General features: G+C 49.9%; 3 protein-coding genes across 6 annotated transcripts; 1 reads left to right on the top strand and 2 right to left on the bottom strand.

Moving 5' to 3' along the window:
- Positions 1 to 981: 981 nt before the first annotated feature.
- Positions 982 to 5,538, bottom strand: VMA12 (vacuolar ATPase assembly factor VMA12). Of its 2 annotated transcripts, XR_014000484.1 has the most exons (7): positions 5,290 to 5,528; positions 4,172 to 4,245; positions 3,757 to 3,846; positions 2,980 to 3,022; positions 2,656 to 2,768; positions 1,731 to 2,315; positions 982 to 1,631 (listed from the first exon to the last, which is right to left on the bottom strand). XR_014000484.1 is itself a non-coding variant. In XM_081161375.1 (6 exons), exons 1-6 carry the CDS (start codon positions 5,498 to 5,500, stop codon positions 2,220 to 2,222), a joined length of 627 nt encoding a protein of 208 aa, XP_081017501.1. In that variant the 5' UTR covers positions 5,501 to 5,538; the 3' UTR covers positions 982 to 2,219. The 2 variants fall into 2 exon arrangements, 1 of the variants encoding a protein (XP_081017501.1); XM_081161375.1 differs by having other exon boundaries at positions 982 to 2,315; positions 5,290 to 5,538.
- Positions 5,539 to 5,574: 36 nt separating this feature from the next.
- On the top strand, positions 5,575 to 13,600 carry POLDIP2 (DNA polymerase delta interacting protein 2). 3 transcript variants are annotated; one of them, XM_081161372.1, is made up of 11 exons: positions 5,575 to 5,858; positions 7,264 to 7,345; positions 8,168 to 8,265; positions 8,920 to 9,016; positions 9,184 to 9,259; positions 9,494 to 9,601; positions 10,021 to 10,157; positions 10,950 to 10,976; positions 11,176 to 11,301; positions 12,524 to 12,603; positions 13,144 to 13,600. In XM_081161372.1, the coding sequence occupies exons 1-11, from the start codon at positions 5,701 to 5,703 to the stop codon at positions 13,256 to 13,258; spliced, it is 1,104 nt and encodes a 367-aa protein (XP_081017498.1). In that variant the 5' UTR covers positions 5,575 to 5,700; the 3' UTR covers positions 13,259 to 13,600. The 3 variants fall into 3 exon arrangements, 2 of the variants coding, with proteins under 2 accessions (XP_081017498.1, XP_081017499.1); XR_014000483.1 differs by having other exon boundaries at positions 5,616 to 5,858; positions 10,826 to 10,976; XM_081161373.1 differs by lacking the exon at positions 10,950 to 10,976 and having other exon boundaries at positions 5,616 to 5,858.
- A 785-nt stretch (positions 13,601 to 14,385) lies between these two features.
- TNFAIP1 (TNF alpha induced protein 1) lies at positions 14,386 to 24,719 on the bottom strand. Its single transcript, XM_081161374.1, has 7 exons — positions 24,394 to 24,719; positions 21,135 to 21,452; positions 20,367 to 20,536; positions 19,856 to 19,945; positions 19,716 to 19,768; positions 18,720 to 18,915; positions 14,386 to 17,021 (listed from the first exon to the last, which is right to left on the bottom strand). The coding sequence occupies exons 2-7, from the start codon at positions 21,337 to 21,339 to the stop codon at positions 16,785 to 16,787; spliced, it is 951 nt and encodes a 316-aa protein (XP_081017500.1). The 5' UTR covers positions 21,340 to 21,452; positions 24,394 to 24,719; the 3' UTR covers positions 14,386 to 16,784.
- Between the last annotated feature and the right edge of the window lie 278 nt (positions 24,720 to 24,997).

The following is a 24,997-nucleotide window of genomic DNA, read 5'->3' as shown; positions in this document are numbered from 1 at the left end:
CCAGAGAAAGCATGGTCTGGTGAGACAGAGGAAGTGACTGACTGAGAGCAGCAAGTTCCCTTTTCTGTGATGAGAACTGCAGGACAGGCCACCAATTCCTATTTCTAACTGTGCCCTTATAGAGAGAAACTACCTTGCACAGTGGCCATTTCCTTGGCAGGAACTAGGCTGTTTACCTCTCTATCCCCAGAAGCTAGCACAGTACTTGGGCCATAAAGGAGGTTTCAGTAAGTGCTCAATGCCACAGAAGCCTTTGGCTTGTGAGTCAGCTGGAATGAGGTAATGACCACGTTCTAATGAAAGGGGTGTGTGTGGAATGACCCCAATCTCATCATGAGAAGACACCCTGAGTCAGAAGCTATCTGAGGAGGCCTGCTCTTTAGCTAAAATCTGGAAGTCTTCCAACCTGAATGCAGGTACCTGGGGGATGTGAAAGCTTAAGGATATGCGGGTACCCTGGCCCACAGAGTTCAGCACAGGTAAGCGGAGCCAGGAATCTCCACAAAGCTTTAAAAACTTAATCTTAAAACAGTTTAGGTTGCTAGAAACACTGTAAAATGCCACCTACATTTTCCCCCCTCAGCTTTCATTTCTGCCAACCAACAACAGAAATCCTAAGTTTTCTCAACAAAGTGATCTATGGTGAACAGAAGGGCCAAAACCCTTCTGTATTTCTTATATAGATATATTTCTTATATATATATATATTTTACATATATATTCTTATATAGAATACTGCCGTGATAGGCTCTACTTGCTATGTATTAAGAAACAGGCAAACACTGTAGAGGGAATGTCTACTCAGCCAATGAGTGTATAATTTCTAAGAACAGAAGAGCGCCGGGGAGGGGGGCACCAGAGCTCATGCAGTGAACAAATGGAAAGATGGAGCCTACCATTAGGAGCAGACCCTGCACAATTCTCAGAACTGTAAAAGTCTTTGGGCTCTTGTATTGTCACGGATTGGAAATAAAAGCACACTGAATGTAATAAATATTTATTGTGCCTTACACAGATTCTATCATCACACCACCAATCTAAGTTCTGGAAATTTAACATTACACAGAGACTTCAGGACCATCTAGGAGTCTTTGGCTCCATTTAACACAGGAAGGATCAGAGTAGGTCGTTTGATCTCTCTTACCCTCAGTTTTGTCTTCTGGAAAAGGGGCCTAAGACCATTTCCTTTTCCAACCTCCAAGATTGTGATAAAGACCAAAAGCAACTACATAAGACAATTAGTCAACTGTGAGCATTTACATACTATTTTTTGCATCTACCCAGACATGTCTGAGAACCCACATAAAACATCCTGTATTAGGCTCATGTATAAAAACATGTATACATATTCATAATGTATATATTAGGTATACACATTAATGTGTATGTTTATTCATATTTATATATATAATTAAATCTGAAAATTGCCCCTGTCCCTCCCTTTACTAGTTGAGGCATACTCTCCCCACAAACACAAACAAGTAAAGGGATTTTGCAATTAAAAGCAGATACACTGTTTTGCTACCTGAATTGTTTTCATTTTTGGAGACAGAGCAAAGGGTGCAGAGAAGGTGGGAAGTTTAAGGAGGGCTGGTGGATGGTAGAGAGGCAGAAGGAAGCACACAGAGAACCTGAGAAAGGCAAGCAGAAGGGAGAGGGCAAAAGTAGAAACAAAGATCCCACAAAGGTAGCTGCCTTACTTCCACTCCCACCATTCTGTACCAACCCACCTTCCTCTTCCTCTTCCCTGACGTCCTCTATCAGTTCCTCTTCCAGCATAACGTGGAGAAAGGGAATCCATTCTGTTTTCTTGGCGGCTTCAGAACTAAGTTACAGGTCAGCATCAAGGATGTGTGGAACAAGAACGATGACTGATATGTGCACTTGGGCAAGTTCAGGCAGTATGGGAAGGCCCGGACTCCATTCACTCTCAATGGAAAACCCCAGCCCCAGCAGTGCCCAGAATGGACTGGAGAAGGCAGAGAGCCATCAGGAGAAGGAGAAGGTACTGGCAGACCAGTTCTTTTCAGTTGTCTGAGTCTCCTCTGCTGCCCCCTCTGGGAAATGACAGAGGATGAGACTCTCCACAGAAACAGCAGGTAGCCTTGGCATGGCCCTGAACACAAAGAACCTGATGGGTTGACTGAGAGTCGGTGATTGGCAGCTGGGAGCCTGGAGCCCCTCCAAACTGTCTCCAGGTTTTGATGATGAAGCACCGGTTATATCTCTCCCAACTCGCCTTCCATCACCCGCACCATGACATATAGCTCGGCTAGACCCACTACAGAGGCGACGATCAACGCAGCCAGTATCCGCTGGGGAGGGAGAGAACCAGGCTCAGGGGATGGAGGCCAGCCACCAACTCTGCAGCCTCCAACACCTCTAATAAGGATGAAGAGGACCCCAACCCAGCCCATAAGCTGGAGGAAAGGGAAGAAAAGAGGATCTTAATTCTCTTGAGCTTATTATCTACCCACAAGACTACTCAAAAGCTCAAATGCTCCTCTAAGACTACTCAAAAGCTCAAACGCTCCTCTTTTTTAGTGTATAAATATTTGTTCAACACCTAACCTATGCAAGGCATTTTCACATACATCTCCCTTTCCCACTAACGCCCCCACCTGGAGCCCCCTATTCTGCCCAGTGCCTACTCACCGAGGCCATTTCTGTGAAGACATACTGGCTTCCAAGGTAAGTGCAGACAAAGGCAGCTGCCACCGTGACAATGAAGTTGAAGATGCTGATGACCAGAGCCTTCACTGACCTCACTTTGAGGAGGAATGCAGGAAAGAAACCTTTAGGTCAGCATCCTCCAGGAGGCCTTCTTGTCTCATAGCTGCCTCCCCCATCAACTGGGTTTCCCTTAAACAGCAAACCTGAATAGCTCAGGCTTAACCCCAGAACACTGGGATGGGAAGAAGTGCCATGATTAATCCCTTGCAGGAACAGACTTTAGCATGTGACATCCTAGTATCTCACCTTCCTTGCCCAGGTCACTTAGAATCCCACCATGCCTTGAATCCTGGGAAAAAGCAAAAGCAAATGACTTCAGAACAGAAGCAGCTCAGAGGCAGCCCAGAGAGTATCCATATGTTAGTCTGGGCTCAGACCTTTTTATTCCCCAAAACATTACCTCTTTCTTCTCCATGGATTTTATACATATATATATATATTTCAGAGAGGAAGGAAGAGGGAGAGAGAGAGTTGAAACATCAACGATGAGAGGTGTCGTCATTGATCGGCTGCCTCCTGCATGCCCCTGACTGGGGATCAAGCCCGCAACCTGGGCATGTGCCCTGACTGGGAATAGAACCTCAATATCCTGGGTACTAGGTTGATGCTCAACTGCTGAGCCACGCCTGGCCGGGCTCCATGGATTCCTTCGTCTGTGACCAGCTGGATTCTTTTTTGTACCACAGATTAAGCATTTCAAAGAAAGGACATAGGCTCCCAGTATTCATCTACCCCTCTACTGCTCCAGGGCAGGAGAATGCAGAGAACAGTAGGGAGCCCTGTCAGAAGAAAGGCTCCAATGCTCATTCCTACCTCTACAACTTGTAAGAATCAGACACCATCTAAGCCCAGAGTCTCAGGGAATGAATTGGGAATTATATTTGGTTTGCATGTAACACAGAGCATCTTTGGTCCTTAGTATATGAACCATTCTGTGTTGTTTCTTTCCTCTGTGCCTCTTCCCAGTGCAGGGCCCTGCTTTCCAGGGCTACTAAGTCCATGTATTGAAGAACAGGCCCTTACCTGACAGGTGACATTGCGGGTGATCCGCTTATATTCCTCATTGGCCAGCTGTATCTTAATTTTCTCCAAACGGGCAACTAGCTCTGGGTTCTAAGGCAGGAAAATAAAATGAGAAGGATGATATTCCCAGCTTGCTAGAAAGCATGTCACAATCATTGGTTTCAGGGGGCAAAGTACCGCTAAGGGTACAGGAGATCCATGTACCAGTTCTGCCTCCACTCCTTTGGAAACTGTTTTTTATGGATGTTTTCTAAGCTGTCAAACATGGAGGACAATATCTGGTTCCCCCCTCCTCAGCTCCCAAGGATTTAAAAGACAAATTTTTGAACCCAAAAGTTGACCTATAAATCTGGATGTATCACAAATAAGCTCAACTCAGCCAACACCCACTCTCACAAATATATCCCTTACATACCCTAGGGGGCTTCACCACCTCTGGGAGATAGATTTCACTGCCTTCTAGGAGCTCATGAAGGTATAGTATGGAATCTGCAAAGAAAAGATTTCCACAAACATAATGATCCATAGAGCTAAAGTCAAAGCATTAAGATCAGAGAAGGTCTTTCTAGTCTTTTGACTAAAATAAAACACGAGCATTCCTATACTAGTTCATCTCCAGAATCATTTTCAATTAGGAAGAATGTAAGAGAATTCCACATAATCATCTCTTAGTGCTGCACAGCTGAGTTTAACTGTCAACTCTCAATTATCCTGGCAATGTCACAGCTAACATGTAAGCAAGCGATTTACATTTGCCTTTAGGTTAAGTCATTTCGGTGGCCATGATAGAACTGCCCTGAATAGGTTTAAGTCTTAGTGAATACTCAGAGGACACTGTACTAGAGGATCTCTAAAGTCCTTTTTAGTTCTAACAGTTAAGCAGTCTACCCTTTGCACTTCTCGGTGGGCTATGCTAATTCTGGCAAAAGACCTCACATGCCAGTATGTCCTGTTTCCTCCCTTTACCCTTAAGGGATCTGAGGCCCAAGGAAATGATTTCTCCAATGGGAGTCAGCGACAGAGCTAGGACTAGAACTCATTTGCTTCTCCCAGTTCAGATTTTTCAACACAGCTTTCTATCATCCTATCACACACAAAAAAAAATCAGATTTGACTACTTTTGCTTTTGAGATGGGAAGAAATACAGATTCCCAAACAGGACAAACGCACTATGCTTAGTTGGTTTCTGATGTGGCTTAAAAGGAAGAAACTGAACCTGTGAGGTGGTACTGGGTTAGAACTTGGACTTCCTGAAGGATCAGGTGGGCCTACTTGGGCCTGGAAGTGAAGTGGCGACTCTCAGGAAAGCAGAAATTGCACCAATAAATTCTGTAATCCATAAGAAACTCCCATGGAAGTTGGAAAGGGAGTAAGTTGCCTTAGGATTTATGAGGCGACTCTTGGGTTGGCTCGATGACCGTTTCGCGAGCGAAAGAGAGATGAATAAAGATGCTAGATGTGGGAAAAAGACCTCAAGAAGGAACAGACTCTGGAAAAAAAGGAGGCGACTCCGAACTGGAGAACGGGCCTCACCCCTTTCTCTCAGGTGCTGGTGCAGATCTCGGACCAGGCGGAAGGAAACCAGGCGTGTGGGGCCACTAGAGCCATCACCGCCCTTGTGCTTCTTCCCCAACGCAGCCTCAAGCTCTGCCCGCAGCTTCCGTGGCAGCTGCTCTCGCTCCAGCTCCCCGCCAGGGGCCAAAGCACGCACTAGCCGCTCACCAGCAATCAAGTAAGACGCCATTTCTAGCCCACTCTACGGTCAGGTGACCCCCGAGCAGGGACTTCCGCCGGAAGGAGCACGGAGCTGGCGGGGCGAGGCGGGCCAGAGGGCCAAGGGGGCGGGGCGCGGCGCGGCGCGGGGCAGTGTGGGGCGGGGGCGGGACGCCTCCCGGCCGCGGGTCGGGCCCTGTGTCAGCAGCACAGCAGACGCTCGGGGGGGACATGGCGGGCTGTGTGGCCCGGCGGGCCCTGGCCGTGGGCAGCCGCTGGTGGTCCCGGTCGCTGACCGGGGCCCGGGGGCCAAGGCCGCTCTGTGCGGCAGGTGGAGCTGGGGCCTTCCTACCAGCGGCGACCACGACGCGGAGGCACCTCTCGTCCCGGTGAGGGACCGACCGCGGGGCAGGGGCCCGTAGCCTAGGGAGCGTGTTCCTGGCCAGAGAGGAGGCCAGGAGGTCTGGGCCCCTGAGAGTGATTGGAGTTCGACACAGAGAGGGTCCCCTTCGGGAGCCGACCTGCGCCGCCTGGGATGTGTGCCAGGAGCAGAGAAGGGAGCGCGCTCCAGACCCCTGGGTTGTGCGGGGCTGGCTCTGAGGGGGAACCAGTAATCCTCCTAGTGAATCCTACCTCCCCGAGTGGAGATCTTCCAGCGCTGCTGTTAGTGGACAGCCTTTTAGTTAAGTCCTAGGGCTTTTGAGTTTGACGCCCCCCCCCCCCCAGCCCCGGATTGAGGCAAGGCCTCCCTTAGAAAGATGTTCTAAGTTGAAAACAGGACTTGAGCCTGAACCCTGCACGGGCCCCCCGGTTTCAGTGTGACCTTGGGGAGACCGGTTCTCTCTATGTGATTTGGTGAAGGGGGCTTGAGGCCATGGGGATGGTGTGAACATTATCTCTAGGGATGGGACAGGCAGATCAAATTGGGGCTAGTGGATCAAGTAGGAGGAAACATGGCCACATCTCAAAAATAGTAAGAATAACAGTGCTTTGAAAAGCCCCTAGAATAAGCACCTGTCCAGAGAGGTCGCTGCTCAGAGAACTGGCCTTTTAGTGGCTGAGATTAGACACTTATATTGGGGAGAGATTATGACTATTTGCATTTTCAGACCCCTGTGCAAACTGATGTAAATCTGAACAAAAACTAGATTGGGAGACTACTAGGTGCAATGTAGGGAGTACAGTAGGAAATCTAGAGAGGATGATGAAGCCCTTCAAGCGCAAAGTGAAGACTGCAGTTTGGGGGAGGGGGGCTGACAGGCATGGAATTATAACACAGAACAACAATTTTTTGAGCTCCTGGTACACACTAGGCTCTGAGGGGTAACACTGGCTAATCAGACACAGTCATTGCTCCCAGGGAACTTGGTCTCTAATGGAGATAAGACATGGATACAAATAACTGAAATGCAAGGTGGGAAGGACAGTTAAAGTGCTGTGGGAGATCAGGAGGGTGGCTCAGGGAGGAAAGGGAGACAAGGAGCACAATTAAGCAGGGTATGAAGGCGCAACATGAAGAATGCTGAGAATGGAGAGAAACAGTGATCTGGGAGCTCAGACCTAACATGGCAACCAGGGAGGAGCCTGTGGCTGGACCTTAGAGGAGGATAGGCAGACGCTCTGTGGAGTGGTGATGTGGCAAGACCCTTACCTATTGTTTCAGCTGGCCCCACAACCTGACCCTTCTCTGATGTCACGGCCTTGGCCCTTTGGTATCTTAGTAGCCTTTTCTGATGGATAAGTTCTGTTACCTCTTTAGCTGCTCAGTTGCTTGTTCTTGTCCTTCCTAATCAGAAACCGACCAGAGGGCAAAGTTTTGGAAACAGTTGGTGTGTTTGAGGTGCCAAAACAGAATGGAAAATACGAGACTGGGCAGGTGAGTGCTGGGCTGGGTCATCTTTCATTTTCATGGTGTAGCTCTGTTTCTGAAAGGGTCAGATTTGGCTATAGGATTGAATGTTTTGGTTTTCTGCCTTGGTGTTTGGTGCCAGACCAGAATCACAAATGTTTAAAGGTGGGTTTCTGTTTTCCTGGATTTGAACGCATTTCATGTATCAGTGGGTTCTCTGTCCAAATTAGTGTGGACAGAGATGGTTTGGACTATAGCGAGGAGAAAGTCACGTTACTGAAGAGTCCTCTAACATTGTGGATGGTGGGAAGCCAGTGTAGGGAGTGTTCAGAAAAGCACACCTTTGGTGCTTTATTATCATAGTTGAGCTCTTCCACAGTGTTGTAAACTCTCGGTCTGAGGCTCTTTTTCTCTATCAGCTTTGTGCCAGATGCACTGAGATAGATTTAGGCTTCTTGTAGGTAAGGAGGACTTTTTGTTTTTTCCAACATTTTGTATACCTACAATGGACTGGGCATTGTGCATTGGAGTTAAATCAGAAAGCAGTGCCTTTGTGGACTTGACAGTTTAGAAAGGGATTATGATATGCAAATGGTCAATGGCTGTGCACTGGGCTAAGTGGAGGGGAGGTCAGGGAACACTTCTTAGAGGCCTACATACTGGCCTGAAGGATGAGTAGAAGTCAGCCAGGAAGGGAGAGGGTAAGAGTGTTCTGCAGTTGGGTGGATCACGGAGTTCAAGGACGAGTGCCAAGACCGTGTGCTGGAGTTGTCACACCTGTGCTGCTTTGTGGTCTGGGTCCCACCTGCATGCACTTGCTGGCTCACTGAGGCCTCTCTTTCCTCCCAGCTTTTCCTTCACAGTGTTTTTGGCTACCGAGGTGTCGTCCTATTTCCCTGGCAGGCCAGACTCTATGACCGGGACGTGGCTTCTGCAGCTCCAGAAAAGTAAGTTGCCCTGCATTGTGCCTCACAGTGTCCTCAGAAGGAGGCCTGACTCGTGACAGACGTAATTGGGATTCTAGGAGTGAAGATAGCATCTTCCTGGGCCTTAGGAACAGCCCCAGAGTACTCCCTGGTACTAATGCTGAGTGCCAGGGACAGTCTTAAGCAGAGGATCCCTTTAGGCCTCTGCAGGATACTCTTCCAAGCTATTCTCGGTTTGCATTATAATTACCCAGAAGGCATTGGGGGACTAGCCATCTTGATTTCTGGACATTCAGTTAGAATCTTCCCCTTAATCTCTTATCATCATTAGAATACATTAAAAAACAAAAGGCCCAGCTTCATTCAGTGACCACAGACAGCCCCTGGAATGTGAGAAGTGTAGGGTACTCGGGCTCTAGGGACTGAGGCAGGAATTTGATTTTCTCAGCATCTGCTCCTTCTTCCAAGAGGCAGCCAGAGAGGACAAATGATGACTCTGTGCCATGGGTCCTCCACATTCCATTGTTTGCCCCTGACTGGGGAGCAGCTGGGCTGGGTGTTGCTAAAGCCCCTTCAGATCAGGCACCAGTTTAGATGAGGAGGGACTGGGGTGGGGAGCTGGGGCAGACACTGATTCGGTTTCTCTTCGGGTGATCTTGGGCTTCTACCCTGTAGAGCAGAGAATCCTGCTGGCCATGGCTCTAAGGAGGTGAAAGGCAAAACTCACACTTACTATCAGGTGCTGATTGATGCCCGAGACTGTCCACATATAGTAAGTAAGCAAGAAGGCTGGGCTTGGGGTTCCTTTCCATGGGAAAGGCCTGAACCCCAATGGAGACTAAGGGAGGGAGAGGGCTCAGACAGCCCAGATCAGTACTGGTCCCCAAGTCCTCAGGACTGGAGAGTGACTAAGAAAGGCTGACTTGCTTCTTGCCTTAGTCTCAGAGATCTCAGACAGAAGCTGTGACTTTCTTGGCTAACCATGACGACAGCCGGGCCCTCTATGCCATCCCAGGTGAGTATGAGCATCTGAATTGTGCCTGTCAATGTGGGGTTTGGTGTGTCTCAGGGAGATGATTTGGATGCCTTTCTGATGTCCTCTAATATGCTGGGAGGGATTATAGATGCTGAGAGCTATGGTACCAGGGTTATCCCATTCTAGGACAAGGCCAGGAATTGTGTTTCTTCTCAGCCCTGTTCCTCCCCTCTCCTACATGAGTTTCACTGTCTCTTTGCCTCTTTGTGCCAGGACTGGACTATGTCAGCCATGAAGACATCCTCCCCTACACCTCCACCGATCAGGTTCCCATTCAGCATGAGCTCTTTGAAAGATTTCTTCTCTATGACCAGACAAAAGGTAATCTTTCAAGAAGAGAAGCTGGGGAAGGAGGGCCCTTTCTTCAAAGATAGTATTGTAGAAGTAATTTCAAAGCTCTGTTTCCACAATTTTATTCAGCCTCCCATTAGACCTGTCAGGTGGATGGCTATGGAAACAGGCTGAGATGAGAAGGGACTCAAGATTTCTAGTTAGTGGCAGAGCGAGGTCTGAAAACCAGGGTTCTTAACTCCCAGTCCAGTTCTCTTCCCATGATGCCACATACCTTCTCAGGGCTTCTTGGAAGCAGCTCTGTGCCTTCTAGCCTGTGTTTTGCTTCACATTTGGGTGTCTTGTTTACCTGGGCCACCACTGGGAAGGGTTTTCTAGGAGGGGCAGTTGGAAAGTGGGTATAATGCCCTGGACTCTGTCTGGACTAACCAGTCATCCTTTTGCCCCAGCACCCCCTTTTGTGGCTCGAGAGACACTACGGGCCTGGCAAGAGAAGAATCACCCCTGGCTAGAGCTCTCCGATGTCCATCGGGAAACAACCGAGAACATCCGTGTCACTGTCATCCCCTTCTACATGGGCATGAGGGTATGTGCCCAGCATGGCCCCTTTCCTTAGGGCTAGGCCCCCAGATTCTCCATGGTATTCCCAATGTGACTGCTGGAGCAGATTCCACATTTCAAGCATGTGCCTGTGCTTGTGCGTCTGAGTCCTCCATGTATTGGGTGGGGTTGAGCAGCCTCTTGGCAATGGCTGACACCAAGACCTAGAGCAGGGAAACCTTTGGGTCCCAGGAGGAGTCCTCCAGGCTGATTCTTCCTTCTCTTCTGGCTCAAAGGGAGCCTTGTTTATGAAGAATATACACATACTTGTCTAAATCATTGTAGGCTGATCCTCATACTTTTTATGCATTAGTCAAATATTTTTTGAACTATTTCTTGCCTGGCTGTAAACTAGGTCCTGGGGATAAAGATAAAATAATACATTGTCCCTGCCTTCCAGACCTCATGGTAGTGGAGGATGTCAACATACACCATACCAAGTAACGTAATAAGGTTGGGCTATGGTAGGGCCGAAGAGGAGGGCAGTGGCCTGGGCCAGCAGTGAGGGGTAGGGAGCAGCAGCTGGCAGGGATTTGGTCCAGAGAAAGGGATGAGTCCTGTGGATAAGAGGAAAAGAGGCCAGGGATGGACCCAGGGGAGGCTGTCCCCTCACAGTGGGCTTGTTGGCTGTAGTTCAGTTATCATCATCTACAGATACAGCATTGTTCTGGCTCTGCAGCCTTCCTGGAAGATGTCTACTCCATTGGAGAGATGTTGAGTGGAACACACTTGATCCTGCCCTCTTCTCTGGGACTTAAATTCTTTTTTCCCCCCCTAGGAAGCCCAGAATTCCCACGTCTACTGGGTGAGTGTCTACCCCGGGGTAGGAGGACCTGAGGAGGGGTGCATGGGGGGACAAATTAGATAATGGAGTTTACGTCTGGGGAGTGGGGCCTGTGCAATGCAGGTGTCAGCCTTTTTTGCCTTTTGCTCTCTTAGAATTTTGGGCAGACTAGTCCAAAGTTTACTTTCTCAGATGTGAACTCTCTCCCCCACTCCCACAGTGGCGCTACTGTATCCGCTTGGAGAACCTTGACAGTGACGTGGTACAGCTCCGGGAGCGACACTGGAGGATATTCAGTCTATCTGGCACCTTGGAGACAGTGCGAGGCCGAGGGGTGGTGGGCAGGGTAAGTATCATCATTAATGGGCCAATAATTCCCAGTTCCTGGTCCGGCCCAGCAGGCTCGGGGGCTTAATGTGTGGTTTCTTCCTCCTCTGTGGTTAGGGACAGAGGCTCTGGGTGTGAATGCATTGGTGAGAAACATTACAACTCTGTGAGATAGGTTTCTTACAACCCATTTCACAGATGGAGAAAATGAGACTAAGTTAAATAACTAGCCTATGGTCCCATAGCTAGTGGTGGTAGGACCTAGATTGGAATCCAAGTAAGTCTGAAATTGAAGCTGGTGTAGCCCTAACCATCGTGGCTCAATTGGTTGGAGCACCGTCCTGTGCACTGAAGGGTTGTGTGCTCGATTCCTGGTCAGGGCACATACCCACATGGGTTCAGTCCTCGGTTGGGGCATGTACAGGAGGCAACTGATTGATGTTTCTCTTTCTCCCTTCCTCTCTCTAGAGCCAATGAAAAACATCATTGGGTGAGGATTAAAAAAAAAAAGCTGGTGTCGAGTTTTTGCCAGCACAGAGCCTTTTTAAAAATTGAATTTGAATGCCCTTAGATGGGGCATGCACCCCCCACTACTCCTGGTGTCCGTTTGCCTTTTTACATGCTTACATCTTCTGCTGGTCCTTGAGATCTGATTTTTCAATTCCTGTACTACCCCACCCTATTTCCTGAGGAATAAAGTCATGAAAAGTGGGCAGGGGTCACATTTAACAAGCATTTATCTAAATCAGCAGGGACTTAGGGGAACAGGGTAGGATAGAGAGTAAGGATAGGGCTTTGGAGTTGGGTAGTCTGGCTTCAAATGCCATCTGTGTTCTTCACTCACCATGACTTTGGGTAAGTTATTTAACCAAAATCTCAGTTTCTTACTGCTGAAATGGGGATTATATCTATTACCTTATGAGTCCTTGGAGACTTGAGTTAGCCAGGGTTTGCAGAGCACTGCCATGGGGCCTTCCACTTAGGCACTCAGTGAATGGACGCTGGGAGGGGTATTTACAAAGTAGGTCCTGTGCTTAGCATCTCTGCCCGGTGCCCTCAGATCTTTCCCAGAGTTAGAATAAAAGGCCTAGGTCCATGGCTGTGCAGTGGCGGAAGCACTGGCAGGCTGTCATTGTGGGAGGCATGAGGGGGCATCCAGTCCTGATGAACTGGCAGTAGCATCTGTCCCCAGGGTGCAGGGAGCTTGTCTGGCCTGACCTGTTTTGCCTGAACCCTGACAGGAACCAGTGTTATCCAAGGAGCAGCCTGCATTCCAGTACAGCAGCCACGTCTCCCTACAAGCTTCCAGTGGGCATATGTGGTGAGTGAGCATGTGCTGGGGCTGGGGCTGAGGCAGGGGCAGTTTAACCACAGACACAAGCTGCAGGTCAGAAAAGTGGGAGCTCATAGCTTGCAATTAACCCTGGGCCAAGTTAAGTCCTGAGGCGGAACCTTACCTGCCATTCATTGTTGGGGGGGACTCCTCTGATTTTTTATGACTGTGTTTGCTGGTTCCCTGTGGTTTTGTGGACTAAGAACTTAAGCCAAAGAGGTCTGGTGATTTGATGATGCAGAGTTGCCTACATAGTTAATTTTCCCTCCTGGTATTTTACTCCTTAACCTGAAAGTATAGTTGGGTTTTTTATGCAGTGTGCATCTAAGGGTGAGAATCAGGACAGTTGTATTTTTTTCTTTCATGAGGGCCAGGAAGGGCTCTTGGGTCTCTGGACCAGTGTTATGCTGGCACGAGCGAGGCCTGCCCTATCCTGCTGTGGTTCTGGAGCTGAGGGCATAGGGCTACCCAGATCCTCAAGAGGGCCTCAGCCCTCCCTCCTTCTGAACTAGCTTCTCTGACCTACAGGGGTACGTTCCGCTTTGAGAGGCCTGATGGCTCCCACTTTGATGTCCGGATCCCTCCCTTCTCCCTGGAAAGCAATAAAGATGAGAAGACACCACCCTCAGGCCTTCACTGGTAGGCCAGCTGAGGCCGAGTGGCCAGGCTCGGTTCCTGAAGAATAGCACTCATCCCACAGTTGCTGCAGAACTCTTCATCATGGGCCACAGTGGGTCTCTTAATTGTTTGCACCATTTGAATATGGGGTTCTTTTTTTGGTGAGTGGGCTATAACTGTTTTCTCCAGAAGATCCATGTAGGACTCCTCCAAGGCTCACCTCCCCTGTAAGCCCAGCCTACATTGTGTTCCAGTAGAGCTTTCCACCAGGACCTCTGTGTTCAGCTGCCACACGCCTGGAGTTTCCTGGTCTGTCACACAAGTTGTTTGGAACGTGAGGTTTGGTCAATAAACCAGTGCACGCTTGGCCACCCTCGCTATTTCTGCCCCCAGGGTCTCATGCTCTCGTTTTGACCCAGAGGGGCCCCTTGATTGCTTTCCTTGCTCTCCTTTCAGGAAGCTGCCCCTTCTACTAGGGTATGTATGTTTCCCTCCTGAGGCTTGGGGTTGGCTAGGCATCTCTCAGGATCACTGTGCCTCTCAGTCAGTGGGGTGGGGGCTGGGTTGGACTCTTGTTCTCTTTATCTTCTGCCAAGTGTGGAGTGGGAGGCCAACATCAGAGGCAGAGTGGCCTGACCCTTAGTGCTGGCCAACCACTGGCATCTCTGGCTTCATTGGGCCTGGGAGAGGAATGAGGGAAGCTAACCAGGCTTCCTGGAGCAATGGGCTTGCCAGGCACGTGCACAAATTTGTTGCGCCTCTAGACTACAAAGGTGGAAATTCAGCCAAGGAGCTTTAGGTATGGGTGGTGGCTAAGCCAAGCTACTTTGAGCTTTTTACAGATCTCCAAGAGCCAGAGATGAAATATGCTGCATTTTGCCCTGATTCTTAGGGTTCCTGCTTCCCCGCTACCACAGCAATTGTTAAACAGGCTACTCTTGAATTAATATTAATATTAAACCTCAGTTTCAGCCCTTATTAGTGTTGTCCTTAATCTTCCACCAGGGGGAGCCACGGTTGCAGGACAGCTGAGTGCAATTGGACTTAACCACCTAGGGAGAGCACAAGGTCAGGCGGCGAACACAAATACAACAACCATGTCCATAGCAGCGAGCTGACCAAGCTTTACTCACTGTAAGCACAGCTCTGTACCACTGTAGTGTAACAATTTTATTAGAAATTAGTGTTTGTTTCCATCACCTATGCTGAACAACAAAGAATTGTAGTTGTATGATAAGTAGTTCCCTCCGGCCAGGATCTGTGCCATCTATGAGGCAGACCTTGGTCAGATAACAAACAATAAAACCCAATACTGGTATGTGTCCTTAACAGTAGGCTTCTAGTTTTCTGAGAAACTGATGAGAAGGTTTGACCTTCACCCACATTTTTTGTTTACTTTTCCCCTGGGCTGCTCAGAGTTGAAAAATTCATACAACCAAGAGCTGCTTTCTGAATGGGGCTGGGAAACTCAAAATTCTCCAAGCCCTTACACCACAAAGTCTAACTTAAAAGCTAAGATTACTTCAATGAGCTCAATGTTAGTATTTTTCTTAAGAACAAGGAGATATTTCCAATCAGAGAAAGTGTCTTAGAGTTCCAGACTATCGTGCTCAGGAAGAAAGATTAGTCACCATTGAGACAGAAGAGGATTTGAATGTCAGAGCAGTAAAGATGCTACAGGGGCAGTGAAGGTCAAAGGACAGTCAAAATACTTCAGTGGGAAGCTGGGACTTTGAGTATTAAAGGGCTTCAGGAGGAGCTGAGGAATTAGGCCAGTGGCCTCAGAATTAATCCAGGCTCTGAGAAAGGCCCAAAACCAAAGCCAGAATCTGGCCCCAAATGGATTTGTCCTCTTACTACTCCACTGAGGGCTGGAAGAACTGTCATAGCAGATCACCAGGCTCCCTCACCTGAAAGTCTTTATACATTCAAAACTGTGACAAGTGTAAAATACCTGATTAGGGTCACATTTCCCTTGCCCCATTATGTAATTTCAGGTCCTTGTTGAGTGTCTCCTAACCCTGGCCAGGCATCTGCCTATAGGCTCTGTGGATCAGCCATGAACACAGCCACCTAGGGGCTTACTGTAAGAGTAGTTGAGATGCACTTGATAACCTATGTCCCTTCCCAAATGAGTGGGTATGCTGCTTTGTTATTTGTTAGACTGGCTGGACATTCCCTTCCTGATGGCATTCCTTTGGGAAGGAATTCAGATAAGCAGCTTCTCAAGGGCAAAGCCAAACAGAATGAAAACCAAAGCCCTAAAAACCAAAGCCCTGAAGAGGAACTTGTATCCTTGCCCAAGAGCTGGTGCTTGGCATCTCCATGACCAAGTTACCCAACAAGAAAGAAATGGAGAAACATTTCAAGGGGCTTAGACTGCTCACATTATCCTGTGTTTAGAGACTCACCCAGGAAAGAACCACCATCCCCAGCCAGGACACAAAACCAATAGCATGGGTGGGGGCACAGGATGTATGGCCAAGCACACACAATCTCTGCACAGGGCTGCAGAGAATGAACTCTTCAGTGCCCGTGGGCTCCATAGCCTTCCTGCTGTGGCTCATGCTCCTGGCCCCTGAAATGGCTCTTTGGCTTTACACTAAGGACAGCATGCCTTGGAGCTGAGGGCAAGAGAATCAAAAGGAGCAATCATGTTAGACCCTAGGGGTCAGTTATGTGACTAAGATGTTGGGGTAAAATGTCCTTTCTCACAGGGGCGTTATTAGAACTACAGGTCCCAACTTATACATCCTTCCTTAGCCTGCTCTGGGCAGGCTGCTTGGCCAGCCTGGCAAAGCCAAAACTGGTCATTGTTTTTACTGCTTCTTCTATCTCCTCCCTCAGATTGATTCTGCAGGGAAGAGGGGATCAGGATCAAAAAAAGACAACAGGTCAGGGAAGAATACAAATCTCCTGAACAAAAGTACAAAGTGCTTTAAAGAAACAGATCCCAAAGGAATTGAGACAGACCCAGGGTTCTGCCTTACCTAGGGTTTTGGCATCCTGCAGGGGTAGCAAAAATACCCAGCCCCTCACTATTAGACCTAAAACTATTCGTTTCCTAGATTAAAAAAAAAATAATAACTTCATCAAGCCTGTGCTTAAACACCTTAGGAATAAAGGAGCCCCACCTTCCAAGAAACTGGGCCTCCACAGCACCAGCAGCCACCTTTTCCACAGAACAACCCCACTCCCCATGGGCCTCAGCTGAGCAAAGAGGCATCAGCAAAAGGCCAAGGGGAATGTTCTTGGCAGTTGGTGGGCAGATTAATCCATTCACCCCAGGGGCAGAAGCAGCTCCCAGTCAGGCACGCAGGGAGATGCTGAGCAAAGGGGCCAGGACTTGTCATCATGAAGTGCTCAGGGAGCAGGACAAGGGAATAGGGCCCCTCCCCTACTCAGGCCCTCTGACCTCCCAGGCAGGGCTTGTCATGCCTCTGAGTGCTGGAGCAGAGACCCAGCCAGCAGCAGCGTGGGGTGGCCAATGGGGCGGGGTTCCACAGGAGGGGAGATATGGTGTCCCCTGCCCTGACTCCCTGAGGGTCTTGTCAGTCACGATGGGCAGACTGGTGGCTGAGCTGCCGGTCATCATAAGTGCTATAGCGCTTGACGTGGATGCGGCGGACGCGGTCCCGCAGTTCAAAGGTCTCCTCATCTTCACTGGGTGAAGCCTGGCTATGGCTACGGCTTGTGGCCTCCAGCAAGGAGTTGTCAGGGACTCGTGGGGTCTCATAGAGTAAGACATTGAGTGTCTCCTCATAGATTCGGGCCTCTGGAAATTCCACCTAGGGTGAGGGGGACAAGAGGACTGACTGAACGAGGTTTTATCCCAGAGAGAGAGCAGCATGTAAGGCCCCTGGCTCTGTGCTGGCTCATGAGGCTGCCTGAACTCTCAGGAGACAGCTGGCTTTGTGTCTCATGAGGCCGAGGGCAGGTCTCCCTCCGAAGGAGGTGTGAGGAGATGTACTCTATGCAATAAGGATGCAGAAGACTAGTACCCTCTCCACGTCCTACCTGATCCCAGACCAATGGACTGGTATGTGCAGAAGTTAGGGCTCTGGCTCTGTGGTTAGGCCTAGGTACAAATACAGCGCACGTACTTAATAGCTGTGGGGCGTTGGGCTTAACCTTGCTAGGCCTGAGTTCCCACCTGTGTAAAGTCATGGTTAATATCTACATCAGAGAGTTTTGGACATTAATTGAAACATGGAAAGGGATGGCATTCAAGGCACCCGGTTTCTAGACTAACATGTGCCATCAGGAGCTTCTGTTCCCTCATCTGACAAATGGGGAGAAGGGCCCTAGCCTTGCCTCTCTCAGGTGAGGTGTGTGGAGTCAGAAAGTTCATGGACGAGGCGCTTAGGAAGGAAGAGGTGCTGTTGCGACTTCCACAGTGCAACCAGCCCCCTCTTCCCCAGAGACCTGCCCCTGAATCCTGACTCCACTGATATGTGGCCATGGGAGCTCCTACCCCAAAAATGATGGGAGGAAGCAAGGCCACCTCCTTAAGCTGTCCTTCCCTGACGCTCAGACCGCCCAGCTGAAGGCACTTTAGTAGCCTGGGGGCCACAAGGTAACACATGAGTGTGGCTGCTTTGAGCCCTTTACATGTACATGACTTCCCCAGATGAGCTGCCCTCCCACCCTAGCAAAGCCCAGCCATCTCCAGAACATGCAGTCACGGTGGAAAGCTACTCTCCAAGCAGGACACAGACCACCTGCAGTCTAGGAGAGAGGGGTTAGCTGAGTTTTTGTTAACTATCACCTAACAAGTCCCTCACGCATACCTGGCACTTGGTTGTTACTGTAGAGGCTTAAGCTGATTGAGCAGGACACCAAACTAGCAGGGGCCAGGGAAGAAATCTGAACAGCTACTTCTACTACACTGCACTGCTTCTCTTAAAAATTGCCTCATTTTCACAATAGCTCTGTTAAATTCGCACTATCTTTCCCATGTTTGCAAATGGGGAAACCAAGGCCCAGATGGTTTAAATGGCTTATCTAAAGTCAGAAAACTGGCCTGGCCGGGCGTGGCTCAGAGATTGAGCATCGACCTAGGAACCAGGCGATCGGGGTTCAATTCCCGGTCAGGGCACATGCCTGGGTTGTGGGCTCGATCAATGACTCACTCATCATTGATGTTCCTGTCTCTCTCTCTTCCTCTCTCTGAAATCAATAAAGATATAAAAAAAGAATTTTTTAAAGTCAGAAAACTGGTAAATGGTGGCACCAGAATTCAAACTTGAACTGGGCCAACTCCAAAGACCCAGTTCTTCCCAGCACACCGGCTGTTCCCAACAGCCCCTGCCTCTCAGCTGAACAGAACAAATAGTTCCATGCATTCCCCGAGCCCCTTACACTGTCCTGCTCAATCAGCTTGCCCAGCACCATCCCAGCGAGTTTGGGAAAAACAGCAAAATGGATGCCCCTTTCACTCCCTCGTGTGTGTCCTGCTCCCACCCATGCAGAGGGAAGCCCCCTACCTTGGTCTGCTTCTTCTCTGTGGCATACACAATGGAGGTGCAGCACACCTCTGCCAGCTTACGACCCTGACCATAGAATGACCAGCAGCAGATCTCATCGCCAATGACGTCCTTGATGAAGAGCACACGACCGTTGAAGCGCAGGGAGAGCTTGTCAAACAGCTCAATGTTCTTCAGTAGGTGGTCGTCGGAGTTGCTGAAAAACCCACGAGGGCCAGCAGGCCCGGGAATGAGGTTCCAGCACAGGGAGGGTACTAGCTGGGCTCTCCCCACCCTTCCCTTACATGCTGAAATGAGGAGAAATCAAGACGCCAGAGGGGTCAAGAAGAGAAAAGGTCATGGGGCACCGTCTGGGTTTGGGGGCCTGTGTGGAAAAGGAGTTGACTTGGTTTTAATTTAAAGCAGAGAGAACTGAGGGAGGAAAGTCTCCCCTCATTAGGCCTGAAGGAAGGAGGCTTGCTGCTATCAGCAGGATTCTTTCCCTTGCTGTAAGGGTGATGCTGGCAACGTGTCTGTCCAGAGAGCCACTGGGAAGGTTTGGGACTCTGAGCCTGCAGCCTCCTGCAGCCTAACTGTGGCCTGTTGAGAGGACACTGGGGGACTTCAGGGAGGCAAGGGGGAAACTGGCCTAGGACAAAGGCTAGCTTAGGAGGAGTCCCAGGCCACTGGCTTCAGTGTCCTTCCTTCAGCCCATAAGATAATGCTGGGAAAACACCTGGCATGCTGCCCGGCATAACAGATGTTAAGAGGGTATTACATGTTCAGTCTCGTCTATATCCCAGCCAGGGCCCTGCACCAAGTTCCAAATGCCTAATTTCCCTTCTACTCTGTTCTTCCCTCCTAAGGCCCAGACCCATGCCAACCATGCCAGGAGTGCAGGTGGCTTCCCTTGGGTCTGCTGCCAAACTTCCACGCTGGCTGCTCAGCCCTTTTAGCTGCTTCTACAGCCCTTCCCCAAGGTCCCCCGTCGACACCCCCCACTGACGCCCACCCTACCTGGTGTAGGAATACTTGTTGTTGCTTCTGTTGTACAGCAGCTTCACCACAGGCTGTGAGGGAGGAGAGTGTGAGGGCCAGGTCCGAGTCCCGGAACGCCCTGCCTGGAGCCCTCAGAGGTCCCTCAGAGATCCCAGTACCTTGGTGGAAGATTCGATGAGCCTCTCCTCCTCCTTCAGGGATGTAATGATGGGGATGTTGCATACAGGCTGGTAGGAGTCCTTCTTGTCCTGGGTGACACACACAGCCAAGAAGCCTTTTTGAGATCTTGTTGGCCAGGCTTTCCCCAGGAACTGTCAAAGCCCCTCTGCCATGGCCAGCCCTGCATACTGAGGCATCAGACAGAAATTAGGTGGCCCCTGGTAGGACAAACTGCCAGCTGGCAAGCAGACTCCCATTTCCAGAAAACCTAAAACCCAGATATCTAGGCTATAAACTAGCAGCAGGGCCTAGTCAGACTGCTTGAGTCCGTCACCCTACGAACCACCTGGCAGCCCACCTGCTCAGCCTGGGCAACACCTGGAGTACCTGACTAGGTTTGGATTCATCAACCACACCTGCCACAGAGCCTTCCGGGAAATGGCCCCTTATGTCCCTGAAGGTGGGGCCAACTCCCAACCTTATTGTCCAGCCCCGACTCTGCCTCTGTACCTGTAGGGCGCTCTGGCACATGTTCACCAGGCCCTGAATGAGGTAATATTTTGCTTCAGCCATCAATTCCTTGATTTCTTGACGGTTCTGAGGGAGGATGATGGTGTCATCACGGAGGTAATTCAAAATGGTGCCGAAGTGTTTTCCACATCGGTCTATGAGGATCCAGCCTAGGGATTGAAATGTGCCCCAGAGGGTTACTACTTGCCTCCAGGTACCTCAGAAGCAGGCAGTAGCAAAGGCCACCTGACAAGCCTGGTGACAGGTGGTAGAGAGCACATGAGCATAGACCCACAGCATGGGGTAACAGAAAACAGAACCTCAAGCTCTTACGTTCATGGTTCTCTTCACTCCTCCTCCCTGAAGCCAAGAGCTGGCACATACTGTGCAGAGACAGGCCCTCCAGGCTCTAGGGAGACCTACAGAGGTCTAAGCTCAGGAATGCTCAGGCCCCTCCTGACAACACAGAAACCACCAGGCCTGGCTGGCCTCTGCCCACTGCCTAGTCACTATGGTGATGCTTCCTAGGAGAACCTAGTCCTATGTGAATAAAAAAAAAGTATGGATAGCCTCTCTGGAAAATGCGTAAACACACAGTAATCTATGTACAATTACAAAGAATTCTGAAGTTCAACTAAGGACTCCAGGTGGAGTCCTGTACTAGGTGAACTGGAAAAGTGAACCCAGACTTAACCCCTCCCCTGAAGTCACGTCCCCAGGAACTCCTCCTTCCCTCCCCACCTTGCCCAACAAGCCCTAATACCTCACCTTCTTTGTCAGTCAGCACCTCCATGCGCCCGCTGAACATGGCCTTGAGCATGGTGTCGTGCCGGGTTAGTGCCCGCACAGTGGTATAGTACAGGGAGCCACCCACATTGAGCTGGACGTATTTGTTGCCCAGGCTTCCTCCCTTGAAGCCGCTGAGCTTGGGCTTGGCCCCTGACGCTGGGCACAGACAGGTATCCCCCGACATCTCCCGCTTCAGGTAGATCACCACACGGCAGGAGGAGGGCTTGGAAGGTTCCGCCGTGGTGGAAGGGTCACGAGTGAGTGGCCAGTGGAGGCGAGAGCCTCATACTCTCAAGGCTGTGAGCAGGAGATGGGAGAGAAGGCAAGAGTCAGCAGAGGAGAGCCCTCAGTCAGGAGGGAACAAAAGGAGAAACACTGACCATCCAGTCATTCTCTCCCGGATAAGCACAAGACTCCCTGGCAGAGGCTAAGGTCCTAGGCAATGGTAAGAAAGATGCTCCTGCTGTTCTTTATGGTACCAGGAACCAGGTCTGGGGGCACAGCCTTCCAGAGCCCGAAACTGGTCACTTCACCAGCCTCCTGAGACTCAGCTCTGGGTGACAAGAAGGACAAGCAAGCCCTTGGAGCCAGTCAGAGGGACACACTGGGCAGAGCAGAAGTTCTCACCCTGGGGATCTGCCAGTCAGATTCCACTTATTTTCTTCTCAAGATTCCGAGGGTCCAAGACTTCTAGCCAAACCTACTGGAAGTCCAGCCAGCCTAGGAGTTTCCCAGGAGCCTGAGGGACAGGACACACTTCCTTTCTAAAGATCCCAGGCTCAGGAGCAGCCTGCACCAGTGCTTATTTTGAGTAACACCTGGAGTCTGGCTTCAGGAAGGCAAGTCAAAGCAGCTCAGGAGAGCATGAAATGAGCCAGGCTGGGGGGAGCCAGCCAGTGTTCTTGGCAGAGGTGACCCTGGCTCTAGCTGGGGTTCCCTGACTTTCCCCTTTCTTGGCACAAGCCCTATCCTAAGTTCCTGAAATTGTCACCATTTTTTAGAAATGAACAACCACAGGATGGCTATTTTTAAAGAACGGGCCCAGTCCTATCTCTTCCTCTCTTCCCTCCCAACAAGAATGGGAAGAAAGGACCAGAAAAGATGATAAATCTAAAATCAATTAAGTGACCTGGAAACGGAAATACTAATAGTTCACAGGAGAGAGGAGCAAGGAAAGCAAAAGAGGGCAAAGCTGTCACCCCTTGTGATTTATATTCTATATTATATGTTTTGGTTTTCTAAAGAACCACTAAAATCCATTCACTGAAGAAAAAATAATAGAAAACACTCATTGCATATTTATTATGTTCCAGGCACTCAATATTTACTTCACTTCATTTATTCAGCAATAAAACAATAGTGAGTGCCTATTATGTTAAGCAATAGGGATAGAGAGATATCATCCTTGTCTTCAAGGAGTTCAAAGGATCATAATGTTAACAAGCATAAAAATACTAAGAGTTAGCATTTACTGTGCCCCTGCTATGTGCCAGGCACTGGAGTTACAGAGGAGAACAAGGCATGGCTTCATGGAGCTCGCATTCTAGTTGGTGGATATAGACAACAAGAAAACAAGTAAATAAGCAGGTAATTCCAAAAGTGAGAAATACAATAGAGATAATAAAACAGTGATTAAGGAAGTGACTAGGGAGAGGCACTAATCTAGGTAGGGGGACCAGGGAAAGCCTCTTTGGAAAGGTGACATTCCAGCTGAGGTCTGAAAGAGTATTCCGGACAGGTGGAAAGGTAAGTGCCAAAAGGTGAGTTAGACACATGTTTTAGGAACAGAGATAAGGCCACGACGGCTGGTGCAGAGAAAGGAAGGAAGACCAGATCATATTAAAGAGTTCAGATTTTATATGAATTGCAATAGGAATCGGTTGGAGAGTTTTGAGCAGGGGACTGACACAATCTGAATTATTTACATTTTCAAAAGATCACTCTGGCTGCTGTGTAGAGAGTGTATTGTAAGGGTTCAAGAGATCAAGTGGGAAGACTAGAAGCAGCAGTAGTCTGGGCAAGAGATGGTAAAGGCTTCAACTATAATGGAGACAGGAAAAAAGTGGAATTATTTCACTTAATCATTACAACATGCAGAAGTTTACAGTTGTACACCAACTCTTGCAAGTGCAATCCAGAAACATTGCACTGGTTTTCCCGTTTACTGCTCCATTCTCCAAACTTAGCACAATGCCATACACATTTTTAAGCATTTACTATATGTTCGTTTGTCATATGGAAATTGTCCCTGATAATTTAGGTAGGTCCCTGGGAAGAACGTCCAAGAGAGGGCCAGAGCAGGTGCTGTGTGAGGTACTGAATTCCTCGATGGCTTGTCCAGGTGACTCTCACTTGCCTCAAGGATACAATGAACCCTCGCTGGAAGAATCAGTAACAGTAGTTTGAGACCACCTTACCTTCATCAGCCCACCCCAAAGGAATAAACCCGCCCCTTAACAGCCTTAACAAGTTCCTACGTGTTTTGTATTCAGCATCAATTTCCCCAGGATCAAAGAAAACATACACGCATATTCTGCCAAAGGAAAGGAACTCAAAGGCTAGGTCGTTGCCAACAGAGAAAGACAAACCCAGAGTTAATCTATTCTTTTCCCACAAAGCAATTGCTATGAGCCCCTGGATGACGTCAGCTCGGATTCTGCCCATACCAATGGGTTCCAGGAATTCTCTGGCAGGTGACGCCCAGAAAGTAATTCCAGTGAGAATGAAGTTTCCACTGGAAGCCTCAGTGCTCTTCCTTCCGGACTTTGTGTGCGGATATTTAGGGAGCTAGGGGAGTGTCACACCGAGGGAAGCTAAGGGGAATAAAGGGCAAACAACCTCGGCGGTGGGAGAAAGGGGAGGTCCTAAAGGCAGAGCACTCCGAAATTAGTTACGCACAGGGGAAATGGGGCGTGGGGACAGAGCAGATCTTGGTTAGAGAGGGCGGGTCTAGCAAAAGTCCTAGGTCTAAAGATCTTAGGCTTCATCCGAAGGGTCTGGAGAAATTCAAGAAGACCCAACCTCTCTGTGGCCACTGTAGTCTTGCCCAGCCCGTACCTTTCCTTACTCCAGAGAAATCGAGACGGTACGTACACACAAAGAAGACACCAGAGGTCTGAGCTCTCCATCTCCCCTACGCCGCCCCACGCCTTGTCCCCAGGACCAGGTGCGGCCCTCTTTGCTCCAGCACCGGGCCGTCTATCCCTTCCCCTGGGGTATCGGCGGACCCGATTCTCACCGTCCCCGGCGGCGCCTCTCCGGTCAGGTGGGTCGCAGGCCCACACCGTCCCGCCCCTAGGCTGTGGCCGCCTGCCGAACGGCAATCCCTGGCTGTGAAATCACGTCCTCCCAGCGCCGACTCCGTCTCGAGTTGCCGCCCAGCGGGGCGGGCCCAGGAGTCTGAGACTGTAGGGTCGGGCAAGCCCAGCATCCAATCAGGGGAGAGTGGAGAGCCCCATAGAATATTCCGTGGTGAGAGCACAGCTACTTCCGGAAGCCTTTCCGGTGCAAAGGCCTCTGGGTCTTGTAAGCAGCCATCTCTCTCTTCTCGGGCCTCTGTTTCCCAGCAGGCCCTGCGGGTCAGGCGGGTGTAAATGCTTCCGGTGTCAAGTCATGACGTTCCGTGTACACAGATCCTGTAGCCGTGGCAGCGGCTGAGGCTGGCGGGGCAGGCACCGCCGCCGCGGACCGGAGAGAGAAGCTACCTGTCGACATCAGCCTGGGCAGCAGCGCGCCGCCGCTACGGGGTCGGGAGGTAGGCCGTGACTCCGGTTGGGGTACGCGGGCGGACCCGGGGCGAGGTGAACCTGACGGGCCCGCGCCCAGAGGAAAGACAGCCCCAG

Source organism: Miniopterus schreibersii, assembly GCF_964146895.1.
Source record: "Miniopterus schreibersii genome assembly, chromosome: 16".
Classification (NCBI taxonomy): domain Eukaryota; kingdom Metazoa; phylum Chordata; class Mammalia; order Chiroptera; family Miniopteridae; genus Miniopterus; species Miniopterus schreibersii.
The sequence above is the reverse complement of the archived record's forward strand: the minus strand, read 5'-3'. Positions and strand labels throughout refer to the sequence as shown.